Raw genomic sequence first — 16,318 nt, forward strand, 5'->3', positions numbered from 1 at the left:
TTACCAACTGTTTTTGTATGCTATCTATCCACTTGTAAGCATACCTTGTGTTAGGCATTTTGTTACATACTAAATATATGATTGATATTCTAAATTTATTTTTTATTAAATATAAAATCCAATGTTTCAATGTAACTGTTTTAATCCAAGCATGCATTATATCTTGTTGGCATCTCATTGGCAATTTCGGAGCCATTCATAAGGAAAAGACCCTATAGCCTCAGGATTGAAAGATGACTTTTCCCCTCACTCCATTAGTTCATTAATATTTTATATTTTAATGTTGCTTCATATTTGGACCATACGTGTTTTATCACACAGCTTTCTTTTCCTGGATTTCTAATTACCTTTCCTTTTTTTCCCCCTCCATTTATCACGAGACTTTAGAGTATTCTCAATTTTTGAACCTCTCCATGATTCTATCTAACCTATTTAAATCCTTTTGTCTTCCCTCTGGAGTCTACCCCCTGGAGCCCTCTGCCTTCCTGTTCTATCCTGCTCTGGTTACTCTCAAGGCTTTACTCTTCATTCTATAGGAATTCTCCTACTTCTCTAGGTTGAGTCTATTTCTAGTCAAGTTTATGCTTTCATTTGGTAAGTGTTCTTATTTGTTTATAGTATATTCCTTTGTAACTTCCTGAAAAAGCATCCATGGGAGGTACACTTACAGAGCATTTGAATACCTTCTCTTTTGTTTGAATGATAATTGGATTAGGCATAATATTCTAGGTTGAAAAATTATTTTCCTTAGAACCTAAAAAAAACATGACTCCATTGTCTTCCAGTGCCCATTGTTGTTGACAAGAAATTTGAGGCCAGTTTGACTCCCATTACTTTGTAATTACCTGTTTTATGTTTGTTTTCTCTCCTTATACACATTTTCTCCTGAAATTTCATGAGATGTAATATGCTGCAACTTGTTTTCTCGTGTCTACTGATTTATGTCTACAGCATTCAGATAATGTCTCTCTTTAATAATTTCTTCCCTTCCTCTTATCAGTTGAATATTGGACATTTTAAAGAGTCTTCAAGCTTCTCCTTCATTTAATAATATTTTCTTTCTATTTGTCTTTTTGTTTTACATTTTGGGAAATGTCTTTGACTCTCTTCTTCAGTTAATCAATAATTTTATTTTTAATTCCAGAAATCATGTTTTTAATATTTGGGAGCTCTTTTTTATATTCTGATTTTCTTTTCATGGTAGACTTTTCTTATTTAGGCATATTTTCAACTTCTCTATCATTTGCAATTTTTAAAGTTCTTTTCTTACTTTATCTCTTTCCTCTGGGATCAGCTTTTCTGCAGATTTACCTTGGTCTTTTATGGTTTGGTGTTTCTGAAATGCCTTGTGATGCTAAATTTTTCACTTATATACAAAGAAGAAAGACTAGGGAGCTAATATAGGCTTCTGGAGCTGTTTTGCAAATCAATTTTATTCCTGCCAAGTCTTTGCCTAGAGAAGAAATTCTTGGAACTCCATGTGGGACAAGACAAGGAAAGTCAACTGAGGGGCTACTGGACTGTGAACTTCAGTGACAGAATGAGGACAGTATCATGGCATGTTGTGAAGGTCATCCACCCATAGGTTGTCCCAGCACCCATTTATTTCATTAAAAAGGAGCAAGCTACTATGCCAAGTTGTCTATTATTGCATGAGGGGGAAAGGATTATTGGCTGGTACGTGAGCTTCACAAACAGAACTCCGATTAATCCCCTTGCTTTTCAGTTTCCACTTTTCATCCCCCATCTCTGTCACACTTACACACTAGACACCCAGAGCCCCCTGAGGCATCCCATGATATGACTTGCTCCTGCCTTCAGGGTTCCTACCAAGACTACCTGCAGAGGCAGTTTTCTTTTCATTTTCCTCCTGTCAACATGATCTCTTACATTTTGTTTCTTTCATAAATTTCTTGAGGTTTCTCTGCTGTTTGTGCCTCTCATTTTCCTTTGCTTTGTTGTCATAAGTGTTATGTATTTTTGGACTTCTATACTTTAATTTCAGTGGGGTCTTAGTTTTGATAAGAGTGTTTTGAACCAAAAGCCCAATATACCATCATTTAAAACATGTTTGGAAAACGGTTCTCTAAAGACACAGCCTTAATACAGTGCAGTCCAGTAGAACTTTGCTATGATGATAGAAATGTTCCAGATCTGTGTGGCTCCATAAAGTAGCACATGTAGCCATAGAGTAATGGAAGTGTGGCAGTGTAAGTGAGAAACTGGAATTTTACCTTTATTTAATTTTAATTAACTTGAATGGCCACACTTGGCTAGTGGCTGCCATATTGGCTAGCTCAGCTTTAATGTTTGCATGAGTTTACTATTCTGATAAAGAGATGTAGTGTGGTATTTTTCTAAAAGTCTAGATATAACCATAAGTAACCTTAATGAACAATGTAAAATGTATTTGGAATTGCCCTGGTTATCTAGTTGTGTATATGATACCAAACATAAAATCAAAAGTTAAAAAATCAAAATATATGAACTATATATGAACCCCGTGATTGAAGATGTACGAAATCCTCCTATGTATATGCAGATACCTGCCACCATGTAGCTATAACCTGTGTTTTGAGATATTGAATACTGTCAATAAACTGATCCTACCAGTATGAAAAAGAGATTACACCTTAGGCTTAGTAATAAGACCACTTAGATTTGAATCCTGTATCTGCTACTTGCTTGCCATGTAAGTGGCAAGTTATTTAACTTTTTCTTGTGCGTCAGTGTACTAAATTACAAAATGGGGATAAAGATTCACATAAGAGTGGTTTGTGGATTAAAGGAGTTGAATGAATGCTTCGAAAGTGCCTGACACATGTTGAGCACCCAGATGAACATGCACTATTATTATTATTATTTTCATCTGATGGTGCAGGGAGTGTTAACTAAGAAGATGAGTAGGCAGAAGAAGATTCATTTGCTTGATACTTTTGGCAAGTTTGTTTGAGTTTTGTTTATAATAATAAATTTTCATCCTAGCGAGGATTATGGTTATTATGAGCCTTTCATTTTGAAGTAAGTGCTACTTAAGTCATAGTTTGTTGTCTTCTATCATTTCAGGTGGTTTTCTGTGTTCTTCCAGGTAGTGCTGGGAATGTAGGGAGAAATGACAGAGTGGTTTGCTCAGAAGATAGGATCATGAGTATCTAGGGAAAACAGAAAGTAATCATTTAGGACCAGATACGAGCCCCTTTCACTACTTGCTTATGAAATCTTGTCCGTAGTTTTACATTTTATTTTAACCCAGAGAGAAAAATGTTTCCTTAATGAGAGAGTCAAAATGGTTTTAGCAAAATGTTGATGAATCTTTGATATTTTCATTAATCCCTAGAGTTTACTGGTATGCCATTCCACATTTGTTGATTTGCCAGTTAATACACTAATTGATCGACAAACACAATAGTCAATAGTGAATAGCACTATTTGCTATCTTATTGACATATTATTTCCATACTTAATTTAAAATACCAAAGTGAAATGTAAGTACTCAAGATTTACCCTCAAGCCCTTGGAGTTTCTGACCCAGGACTCTGTGCTATCTCAACGGGAGTTTAGTAACTATATCCTAGCTCCATAGCAGCAGCTTTGAACACAATCCAGGAACACTGAATATTCTTTGAAAATGTCTTTAAAAATTGTAGATAGGAAAATAATGAGTTAGAGAAGTTTCTGAGAGACCAAAAGCCACTACAGAAGTGAGACAGCCTAGTTTTAAATTTTTTTAATTAAAAAATAACACAACTCTAAAAAGCATATGTCTGCTCAAATGCCATTTGTTAGCGTGAGTTCTGGCAAAGACCTAATCCTGCTTCAAGAACATGTTTGGAGTTTGTGCTAGTTTTCCAAAGTCAGAGTTTAACCACAGAAAGAGATTACATCTTGCAGTCCAATTTGCAGTCATTAGAATGCAATTCTTAAAATGGTGGTAAGGGGTGATGTTTCACTGAGATCTTCTCAGTTGCCCATGATTTCATGTTCCTACAAACATAATCTGTGTCTTTCTGCGAAAATGGAAATGAAAGAGGATAGATGACTCTCAGTCAATCCATGTGACTTCTGGATGAAGATCTGTGAAATATTGACACCTGAATTTCCCACAGCTGGCCTTGCCACCCCTGTCTTCCCTCCACCCAGAGTGGGCATGTGTACCACCTGATGTAGCTGTTGTCATAGTGATGATTCTTGTTTGTTAAATAAATGAAATAAATAGTTACAGAGAAGCTAGACAATGTAAACTGTACATGTATAGATAAGTTATTTCCTTTCAAATGCCAAATGCCCTATCTCTCCTTCTCTTGCTTTTGTGCTCTCTCTAATTATAGACATTCATGTAGTTTTCACTGAGGATTTTATTTAACAAACATTTGGACTGTCTACTGGGTGCAAAACATAATGAAAATATGACAAGCAGGTCAATAATACATATGGATAAGAAGAAAAAAGAGAGGTGATGGTGGTGGTGGTGGTCCTTGGTAAAATGACCACAGAATGAAGTTCTAGAAGCCAAAGTATTTTTCAACATAACACATGAGAGTAAAGTCTAATTCAATAGATTCATGTCATATCCTAGAGGACAAAGTTGTAGAAAATTATATATACTGGGAATCCAAAATTGCAAAGTTGGTTAAAAATTAAATGACCTTGGTGTTCTTAAGCCAACTGCCCTGGGCCACTTCTGTGATGAGAGTGAATTAAATACTTGAAACAGCACTAATTTTGTAAAATAACTACACCCTCTCAGATTCCTCACTGCCATTACTGTAGGTCAGCCATAACCCTCTCTTTTCTGGGCAACAGCAGTTTCCTAAATAGCCTCCCTGACCACAGTTTTGCCACCTCCATTGAGAAGGTCCATTACACAAAGCATGAGTTTTCTAAGATGCTAATCTGATGAGGTGGCTTCCCTGATCAATATTCTTAGTGGTCCTCAACAATTTTAAAGTCTACATTCTCGAATATGGCTTATATGTTTTAACATTGTTAACTTGTGACTGCTGTGTTTTGTCATGATTGAAGTCTGAAAAAGAGTCTTTTGACCTGATATCATGGCAAAACTCAAGGATCACCTTTCATTCTGGAATGAAACCTTCCCTAACTCACTTTTATAATTGTCTAAACCCTATTTTCACCCTCACCCTTATACTGCATAGATTTCAATCTCAGCACCTGCTAACGTCTTATTGCACCCAAATTCTTGTTTTTATGTCTGTCTCCTACAAGAATAGGGTGTCCTTTTGGCCAAGCACCTCAAATTATTTTATTTTTTTTTATTTTAGCACACAGTAAGCATGATAAATGTTTATGAAATGAATGCGTGAGTGAATAATTGAATGGATGAATGAATAAATGGGGCAGATCTTCAGGTTAATACTTTAGTACCTACAGTTGAATATAGCTACAGGAAGTAGCACTAACAATCATGGACTACAATATGGATGCAAGCAAGGTCAATGAAACTGTTGTTTAAAGGTGTCTGTAATATCAGGATATGCTCAATGAAGTATAATCCACAGAAATTTTGAACTAAGACAATGGTCAACAGGAGAGAATGTGACAATTTTGTTTTAAAATCACAGATTAAAACAGATCTGGATTTAAACATATCTCCACTACTTAAAAGCTTCATTAGGCCCATTCTTTTACTTGTATTAGCTTATTTTTGTGTACAGAATATTAAATAAAGTCGAGGGCATGCCTAGAATTTTATAAATAGGGGCTATGGAACTCATACATATTCAAGTAAAGCCTATGAAAAAGTTTTGATTCTATGTTGTTGTTAACCCTGAGATAAGTTAATAGAATCTCTCATCCCAGAGCCACTTACTTAAACATTTCCATTTAAAATAATATGTTTTGGGCAGTTATTCATATAGCAGTACTTAAGAAATGTTTTCAAAGGCAAGAAAACATTTTTGTGGGTGAACACATTTACACTCCAAATTATTAGAGTCCTTGGCACCTCCCTGTGGGATTTGCATACATGTGGATACTGAGGAAGTGGTCAAGTTCCTTAATACCTACGGCTTGATATTTGAGGATTTTAATGTTCTTGTCAGCCTTTCTATAAAGGGAGGTGATGTGGGATTCACCACACTCAAAAAGTCAGTTCTAGTCATTGGTACTGGGAGGGAACAGGAGAAAAATAGAAAAGCCTCTTTAAACAGGTCTGGCTGTCATAATATCATCCTTGGGGCTTCTTGTTTGAGAGCAGCTGTTGGCAGTTTTCAACCAAAGCAATGAACTCAAGACCTTCTACCTAGATTTTGCCAAGCTCTGTGATTTGATGACAATTCCAAAATAAGGCAATGGCATCCCAATTCTTTAGAAAAGGTAACTTCTTAATTCATGAGAATCCTGTTCTCCTTCAGAATACTACCTAAGAAGGAGGAAATATTTACTCACTAACACCAAAAGGGAGAATTGAGAGATAAGATGTCTTTATTTCCATACTCATTTTTCCTGATTATTTTCCCTGAAAAAGTATTATGATCATATCCATAAAGAATCATAAAATCATGGTGAACTCAAGTAGAGAAATAAACAAACCTCTCAAAATGCCCTTTGCAACAATGGGCAGGGATGTCAGTTTTCTCAGCCATTTAATATCCTCCCAGCTGATAGATGGGTCTATTGCTTTAGCCACATATGCAGCAAGTCCACTGTTGTCTCCAAAATTTTCCTTGGGAGAAAATGCTAAATCATTGGTTTCAAAATTTTTCATTCTGAAATAAAGAATTACATAAAATGAGATATTTCCCAGAGTTAAAGATATCTTTACAATGACTCATTCAATGAAAAAAAAAAAAAAAAAAGGGTTCCCTTTTCAAATCAATGGGCTGTTCACTCTTCAACCATCTACAGATTGATTGCATTTACATTTTCCATGTTTTGGTGCAGGATTCCAGGCTAAATGTGACAATCAAGTGGACTTAATTGGTCACTTAAAGTTTATTTTACATCTTAGGTTATTTACATAAATAAATCAGTTTAAAGGAGAAATGTTTGGCCAAGTTTAAATATCTCTACCTTTTTAAGCCAGTTTATGAATATAAACAATAAGTTTGATGCTATTTTCAGCCAGCAATTCATACTAATCATAAAGATGAACACTCGCTTGATGCATCACAATTTACAAAGGGAATTCATATAGCCACAATTTTAAAAGCTTTTGGAAAATAAAATTGATACTCTATAATTCCTATTTTATGTAGAAAATAAAACCAGAGCTGCAGAATGAGATGTCCCCAAGTATAAAACTAGCTAAGGCAGCATTTGAGTTTCAAACTAGGTCTCTTGACTCCTAATTACATTTTCTTCACTCAGATCTCAATTGCATTCTGGCAATTGCATTTGACTTCAGAAATCTTTCAAAGTCCTTGTCGAAAATTCTAGAGGAGACTGGAACTGCAGTAACATGTGTTAACAACTTCTGTCTGTTGTCTCTGTAGACTCTTTTCCCTGTCCTACTATTACCGTGGTGGTGGTGGTGGTGGGCATAGGGAGAATTGGGAAGTGTTTCCCAGCAAATGAGTTGTCAGGTCTTGCTTTTCCCTCCACCATTTAGTTGCTTTCTCTGAGGCTCTCTGCCTACTGCCTCAGACTCCCCAATCTTCCAGACAATCCTGACCAAGACATGAGTTTTCCAATTATCAAGACCTTCCTTACTTTGCCTGTGATGTGATGGTTAGTTTTGTCAGCTTGACTGGGCTAAGGGATGCCTAGGTAACTGGGTAGAACATTATTTCTGGGTGTGTCTGTGAAATTAGCATTTAAATCAGTAGATTGAGGAAAGATATGGGTGGGCATCTTCCAATCCGTTGAGGCCCCAAATAGAACAAAAAGGTGGAGGAAGGACAAATTCATTCTCTCAGTTTGAGCTGAGACGTCCATCATCTCCTGCTCTTGCACATTGGAGCTATTGGTTGTCAAACCTTCTGGCTTGGACCAGGACTTACACTATGGGCCCCCAGTTCTTGGGCCTTCACACTCAGACTGGGACTTATACCATTGGCTCCCTTGGTTCTCAGGTCTTCGGATTTGGACTTGAACTACTCTGGCTTTCCTGGGCCTCCAGCTTGTACATAGTAGATTGTGGGATTTCTTAGCCTCCATAATTGTGTGAGCCAATCCCTCATACTAAATCTTTCTATAGATATAGATACAGATATATAGATATGGATATCCTATTGGTTCTGTTTCTCTGGAGAACCTGACTAATACATATGACTTTTTCTTGCTCTTGGAGCCTGAGTCACCATCTACGCAGAGGACACAACTTGTCAAGGGTGTTGGTATATAAATACCCAGCTCCTTCACGCATAGGCAGACTAACTCTTAGAAGTATTCTACAAGATCTCCCAGAGTTTCCCAGCAGGGTTAAACTTTAGTTGCCCATAGCTGTAGCTGTCTTGAAAACATGCCCATTGTTCACTACTTCTCCTCCCTTGCACCTCTTCCCTACTCCTTTCATCTTCCAAAAGCACTGCTTGTACTTAAAACAGTGCCTCTCACTCTTCTCCTAAAGGAACCCAAACTGAGACACACCCCATTGAATTGCTGCCTTCTCCTATGTCTAATTTTGTTAACCCAGCTTAGAACAGTATTTTTCTAATTCACCTGTAAGACTCTGCTACTGGCTTACTCTATACCTGAAGTCTTTTCTCTTAGTCTAATATCCTGATATCTTGACTAGATTTTGGCAGTTCTCCAAGCTAGGGATAAAGTCTTTTCTGCCTGCACCTCTGACCACTAACTGGATTGATGGCCATCTGGATACACAATGGCACCATCCATGTGACTAACCTGCCCTACAGACCCAAATCCAATTACCTACTTCATTTCTCTAAAAGGCTGACTTTGAATGATGACAATAATCTGGACTCACCTTGTTCTTCTGCGCATTATAAATTACCATGCTAGCCAATGTCTTCTTTGCATAAAAGTACAGCTGTATCTCTCGCTTAGTCATAGGTTTTTATTCCCTTCCACTGGCTCTGCCACTGAACATAGAAAGGATCTTGGAGCCAAGGCTATAACAATTTTTATATAAACTTAGAAGCACATAGGCACACTATTTTTAATTTTTGTAAGAGAATCATAAGACTTCAGGACTTCCCTGGCGGTCCCGCGGTTAAGACTCCATGCTTCCACTGCAGGGGGCATGGGTTCATTCCCTGGTTGGGAAATTAAGATCCCGCATGCTGTGCTGTGCAGCCAAAAAAAAAAAAAAAAGAGAGTGAATCATAAGACTTCAATACAAAATTAGGTTTAATGCTTTTAGTGTGCTTTCAGCTAAAATAGCTGGTTGTGTAGCTTGGGTGACATCTATTATCATAAGGACAGGAACATTCACATCCCAAGTAACTCTTTTCAACCACTGGCAATGTTTTCTCAATAAGGATTGAATAGTTGGTCTAATAATTTCATTGACTCAGGTGGCCATTAAATATCACAGAAAATTCCAACTCCATGAGAGTCATACTGGTATCCATGTATTTGCTGAGTTTTGGTTTGTATTTTAGCTGAAATACTTGGGATTTTTTTTTTTAATCAAACCACTTAGGGTTGTACATTTTATCACAGACTTTGGCCTTCTGTTGTCATCCTAACTTTAATTAACCTAACCTTCTGATCAATAAACATACCCTTACTATGGAAACCTATCCATTACTTAGAAATGATATTAAGTGATATTAAATGCTAAACTTCTAAATAATATTGTTAATAAGAAAAAGGTCCAGTCTGTCTATTCCATAGGAAAACCAGGGAAGAAAAAAAAGAATAATATCTGTATGTGTATATTCTCTGTATAGCACCCCACCCCCATCCCAAACAAGCTACAGTGTTTCAGCAGGGGTGGGGTGAAAGGGTGAAATGGATAGGAAAAAACAGAAACATGGATAAAATTATATAAATAACTGTTGTTATTCTTGGATGGTGAAATGCAGATCAACACTTGAATGAATGTTGCCTTACAGAAATTTCAGGGCACAATGAAGCCTTGTTGTTACTCTAAAACGTTGTTCAAAGCCAGAAGCCAAGAAAAAGTTTTCAGATATCTTGACAGAGACCCACGATGGAGTGTTTTACCCATGGCTCTGAAGGAAACCTCCATGAATGCTATTTTTATTAGAATTATGACATATACACAGAAAAACACTTAAAGCGGCTTCTGATAACCAAAGTACTCCATTTCATAAGGAAGGAAAAGGGCAACATCAAAATAATAACATGATTACTTTGGACTTAATTCTCCAAATCCCAATCTGTTTAATGACCCAAAGGCAAGGGATAGGATTTCTTCTTTGTAAGAGACTCATTGTGCCTTGAATGGCCCCCGAATATGCTTTTTAATCTAATATAAAAATGATTTTAGTTTTTAGTAAGTTAGTATTATAAAAAGGTAACAACTACTAAAGAAAGTTAACTTTATTAAATAACCAATTGTAACATTGATAAAGATGACTATTACTGAGAAATATACAATATTTTGCATTATAAGTATTGATAACGTGACATTAAAGATAAAGCCATATGTCTCCACTGTGGGAAACAAACTATAAAATAACAAATGGTATAACACACGGTATCAACACAATATGAGAGAGAGACATTCATAATACATTATAGAAATTGGTGCATGGAACACTAGCGTTTAATTCTGTGGTTAGGAAAACATCTCTATTGATTACGTAGCCCTGCTAATTTCTTCTTCAATGTGTCTGGGCAGTTGGAAGAAAGGTTCAGGGCAAGGATTTTAAGTATGAGCCCAAACCCTCGTTCAACTTCTTACTCGTCTTGTTTTATTGGGTAAATCTCTTATGATTTAGCACATTTTTATTGACTGATTCAACATTACTTATTTAGCACCTACTATGTGCCAGTGTTTTAGTAAAATTGTCAAAAATGCCTGGTCACCTAGGGTTGATATTCTAGCAAGGGAGACAGAAACTAAACAAGGAACATAATAAGTAATTTATGGAGCATGTTAGAATATAAGTGCTATACAAAATAAAGAAAAAAGAAGAGCAGAATAAGAGGAATGCGATCTGGTAGATGCTTAACTTGAAAGATTAAATATGGTAAACATGGCCTCAATGAGAAGATACCTTGTAGAGGAAATTGGCAGATCTGTGCTATTGTAGTTGTTTCCTGTTGCTGCTATAACACACACACACACCTAGAGGCTTTAAAGTGACACAAATTTATTATATTACAGTTCTGGAGGTCAGAAGTCCAAAATGTATCTCATTGGACGAAACTCAAGGTGTCGATAGGGCTGTTTTCCTTCCAGAAGCTGTAGGGGAGAATCCGTTTCCTTTCCTTGTCTAGCTTCTAGAAACCACCTACAGTCCCTGATTCCCGATGTTATCACTCATATCTCTGCTTCTCGTCATCGCATTTCCTTCTCTGACTCTGACCCTCCTGCTTTGCTCTTATAAGAATGCTTTTCATTACTGTGATAATCCAGAATAATTATCCCATCTTGAGGTCTTTAACTTAATCATACATGCAAAGTCCATTTTGCCATGTAAAGTATTAATAACATATTCACAGGTTCCAGAGATCAAAACATGGACATCTTTGGGAGGTCATTATTCTGTTTAATATTATGTGAATTATACTGTGAATGTTTTCCTAACCAAATAATTTAGAGGCTGTTGGGTCATGTACAAAGTCCTCCTTCAAATCCTTTTCTCCCCTCCACCTCCACAACCCAAGATCCCCACACGTATTGTGTCTCTATTCTGATCTCTACTGCTTATTTTTTATTTTTGTTTCCCAACATAAAGACATGTAGAGTCACCCCTGATGTCAAAATGTAAAGGAAGTGAAGTTAGTCATGCACTGATTTGGGGAAAGAACTTTACGGGCAGAGGGAAGAGTCAATTCTGAGGCTCTAAGGGGCAGGTGTGTTTGGCATGTTGAAAGAACAGTAGGAAAGCCAGAGGTTCTAGGAAGAGTGAATGAAGTTGAGGGTGCTGGGCAATGAGATCAGAGAAACAAGGGGGACACTCACTGGCCACTTTTATCCAGAGAGACCGGGGAAGATAGTGAAGTCTGATCTCTTTTTGTGGGCTGTGCTCTGGCTATTGTGATGAATACATCATTTCAGGGCATAAGGAAGAATGTCCCTGGGCAAATCATCAAAAGGGTGGGTGTTATGATTTACCTTGATCTTAGTTGATGATTGGAAATTTCTTTTCTTTTAACTGCCTTGGTGCTGCACTGAAGAGCCAAATCTTAACCCGGGGTAAATGAGCCACCTCTGTGGGGCATGGAGATGGATGAAGGTCCCTGCCTCAGAGCCTCAGGAACCTGTCTGGTGAATTGGCTTCAATCCTCTCCTCTGCCGAGAGCAGATGAGAGTTTGCTTTACTCCCCCTGAGTTTCGGGGACCTCTGGGCCACTTATAATGCACACATACGTGTGTTTTGCATATGGACCAAGCAGAGATTACCAAACTCCTGAACTCTGGCTGGTCCCAGACGCCAGGAGTCAGGTCCCGCCCCCTCCCCTCCAGGCAGAGGAAGCCGTGAGGGTTGGAAGGAGCCGCCGCTTTACAGACTCATTCTCCTCTGGATTTCCTGCCTCCCTTGCCTGCCAAACCTCATTCTGAACAGCCCGGCTTCACCTTCTATGAGTCAGGTCAGCTGAGGAAAGAAACCTGATTTCATATCAGGCTGTAACAGATGAGCTTTTTGGTAGCATGTGGCCTCCAGCGGAAGCCTGGGCCTCCCATCATGTGCTCTGCCTTCACTGCTGAATGTGGGCCCCAGGGTGCTGCCCCCCCGAAGCCCAAGGGGACAAACAGGGCCAGTGTACGCACTGGGGGCCAGGGCACCAGCAAGGGGTGTTTCCTGTGTTCCCCGTAGCCTGGATGTGTGGCTCATTATTTGATCATCTTCAGATGGGAGATGTGACAAGCTGGGGAGCCTTGGCCACTCCTGTGCACATCGACAGCTGAAAAGGGCCTTTGTCTCCCAGTCCCTCACGTCATCTGGGCAGGAGCCTGGGAGCAAAAAGGGGGAAAAAGCAAAGCAGCCTTCCCATTCCTGGCTAAATGGCCCTGGCACCCAGGAGCAAGAGATACCGGCCAGAATTAACACGTGTCATCCCCCATCTAAGCAGATACCACTCTGAAACACTTTTTTGTTATCCAGAGCAAGAAACTGTTTCCTAAGCTTAAAGAAAACCTACTGTATTATTTATTGTTGTTGTTGCTAGTAGAAGTGGTAAGAGGAGGAGGAAATGGAATAGTAAATTCTTTCCTAAATGGCCAAAGCGAAACAATGAGGAACACTTCCTGTCAGAAGCCTAAATACTGGGAAACTAATTATTTTAGAAAGTCTAAAAATGAAGGCAACCAAAATAGAGATATAATGTGATACAGATTTCATATTAAGGAAATTTGAAACCATCTACTTTCTGACGAATTTGGCAAGAAGTAGGAATATGTCAGGGACGTTTGTTTTTGTTTTTGTTCTCTTAGAAAGACAGGATGTTTGGGCAACTCAGTGTCTGAGATGCGTGGAGCGGGGTGATTGACAGCTGCTGGGTGAGCACTTTGTCACTGGGCCATTGACGGTATCCCATACAGAAATAATATCTTAAACCTACCTGGAAGTGTCACGGAGATAACATCACACAGCTCATTTACATATGGTTTAACAGCAAGATTTTATGCCCAGTAGCTTATACTTATATAAGTATACACACAGCAGAGCTATATGACAGTTATGTGACACTTACATAAGACTATGGACTTATGTGATGGAGGAGAGACATCCCATTCTCTAATACATATGGAATCCCTGGCTTCCAGCAATTTTATTGTCCTTATGTGGAATGCTGATTTGATTTTGAATCTTTTAGATTTTGGATCTTTTAAAAGGATTAACTTTATATGTAGACAAAATAAGCAATAGTCCGTGTGAAGTGAGGTCTAGGATTCCAAAGAAGGCATCCCTCATTTCCTGTACTCTGATGGATGCTTTGAAATCCCATCATCAAAACATCCTCCATTAAAACTAAGATTTGGGTTCCTGGTCAAATAGTTTTAGCCCTATGAAAAACATAAGGGCAGATTTTGGTGGGAACTGAGGGAAGGTAAAAATGAAGGGGAGGGGAGATCTGTAGCTTAAGGAGGTTGGTGGTCTTTCTCAGTAAACTCCATTGAGTTTCTAGTTTTAACTCAAGATGATTCTAATCTTTTACAGGGAAAAGGACAACAATTCCCTGCTGATGGATGGGCTCACAGTTTAGTTTTAGATTACTAGATACATTGTTTTTACTAAGATGAATGAATGAGTAAATGGATGAAAGAATGAATGAATCAGTGAATAAGTTAATGAATCTTGATCCATGGGTGAACCACAACAAAAGAGGAATATTGCTGAAAGAAGTAGTAGATGAAGGAGCAAATGTGTGGCTTCTTTTGTCTCCATTCTTTTAGCTTTCTTCAATCTTCCTTGCCAGAGTTGTTCCAAATACAATAAAAATAAAATTAAAAGGGGGCTTTTTTATTTCAGCAGACAAAAAAATAGGGTATTAGGATCACAATAACAAGCTGTTGTTTAGGTTAAATTAAATATCTTCTGTCTATATGGCAATTCATCTTACTCAAAGCCCTTAATGCACTCTGAGACATAATTTTTTTTGACTTTTACAAGTATATGGCAATTCCTATCTCTGTTTTTATAGCTCAAGTACGTGACACCCATATAAGGGGTGTGATTTGCTGAGGATTATGTGGATATATGACAATGGCACCATCTCTAGAACCCAGACCTTATCATCCCTAGACAAGATCCCAGTCAATCATACTTTGGGACCAACATTTTGTGAAGATCTAATTCCCCAGGGCACCCATGTAGAAACTGGAGAAAGTCTTTGGAGCTGGATCATGACAAGAGAAAAGAGAATTAGAAAACCAGCTCAGGGACCCAGTGATCAGAGACCCTTGGTTACCTGAGTTGGGGTGGCAGTTTGAACCTGTTATGCACATCATCGAAGCGGTTGCCCAGGTAAGGTGTGTCCACTGTCACAAATATGGCCTTGTAGCCCATCCACTCAGCCCGCCGCACCAGCTGCTTGGTAACCTCACGGTCCTTGTAGATGTACAGCTGCAGCCAGCGAAGTGCCTCAGGACCAGCTTCTGCCACTTCTTCAATTGAGGAGGTGGCCCAGGAGCTCAGCATCATGCCCGTTCCCAGTGACCTGCAAGCTTAGGAAGAAAGGAGAAGATCAAGGTCAGTCTGGCATTTTACCTACTTCAAAGTCTTCAAGTTGTGGTTCCAGGGGTAAAGCCATCTACAAGGGTAATTTGGAAATAAGAAGTTAAGTCTTTAAAAGTAAGAAATATGCATTCCTTTCCACATTCTGTGAACTGATCTTGAAGACAAAAATGACTCAAATAGCCAAAGATGTGCTATGTATTAAGATAAAAAAAATTGGGAGCAACTTGAATCTCCAACTTTAGGGGATTAGATAACCTATAGTTCATAAATAAAATGAAATATACACACCCATGAAAAGTAATATTTTTGTGATGGTTAATTTTATGTGTCAGCTTGGCTAAGCAATCGTTCCCAGATATTTGCTCAAATATGTCCAGATGTTGCTGTGAAGATATTTTTTTAAAGGTAGTTAGCATTTAAATCAGTGGACTTTAAGTAAAGCAGATTACTCTCCATAATGTGAATGGGCCTCATCTAATAAGTTGAAGGCCTTAAGAAAAAGACTGACTGTTCTTGAGGAAGAGGGAATTCTGTCAGCAGACTATCTCCAGACTCAACACCAGCTCAGCTCTTTCTGGGGTCTCTAACGTGCCAGCCATAGATTTTGGACTTACCAGTCTATACAATTGTATGAGCCAATTCCTTAAATCAATCTCTCTCTCTCACAATCCCTCTTTCATTTCACCCCTCTTCTTTTTCTGACTATGACAGTAACAAAAGAATGACATTGACAGACATAGACAGTTTTTCAAGTTATATTAAGAAAGCAGGGAATTCCCTGGCAGTCTAGTGGTTAGTACTCTGTGCTCTCACTGCTGGGGCCCGGGTTCAATCCCTGGTTGGGGAACTAAGATCCACATGGCACAGCCAAAAAAAAAAAAAAGAAAACAGAAGAAGAAGAAAGAAAGAAAGAAAAAGAAAGCAAAAAGCCTCCAAAATAACATATATAACATGATTTGTACAAATCTGATTATTGGTGTATGAACCTAAACAACTAATTGTTAATGATAGGTGGGAGAGTTTAATTTTTCTTCCTTTTTAACTTTTTAAATTTTATCTTTTAAGATTTTGTT

At 38.1% G+C, this 16,318-nt stretch overlaps 1 protein-coding gene across 1 annotated transcript in view; it reads right to left on the reverse strand.

The window, feature by feature from the left end:
- Positions 1 to 16,318, reverse strand: part of HAO1 (hydroxyacid oxidase 1) — a 60,014-nt gene that overhangs the window by 19,459 nt on the left and 24,237 nt on the right. Inside the window, exons 3-4 of the mRNA XM_059896985.1 lie at positions 14,977 to 15,232; positions 6,553 to 6,728 (exon numbers count right to left, since the gene is read on the reverse strand). Coding sequence (XP_059752968.1) covers positions 6,553 to 6,728; positions 14,977 to 15,232 — 432 coding nt within the window. The remainder of the gene's footprint in view (positions 1 to 6,552; positions 6,729 to 14,976; positions 15,233 to 16,318) is intronic.

This window comes from Balaenoptera ricei, chromosome 15 (genome assembly GCF_028023285.1).
Source record: "Balaenoptera ricei isolate mBalRic1 chromosome 15, mBalRic1.hap2, whole genome shotgun sequence".
Classification (NCBI taxonomy): domain Eukaryota; kingdom Metazoa; phylum Chordata; class Mammalia; order Artiodactyla; family Balaenopteridae; genus Balaenoptera; species Balaenoptera ricei.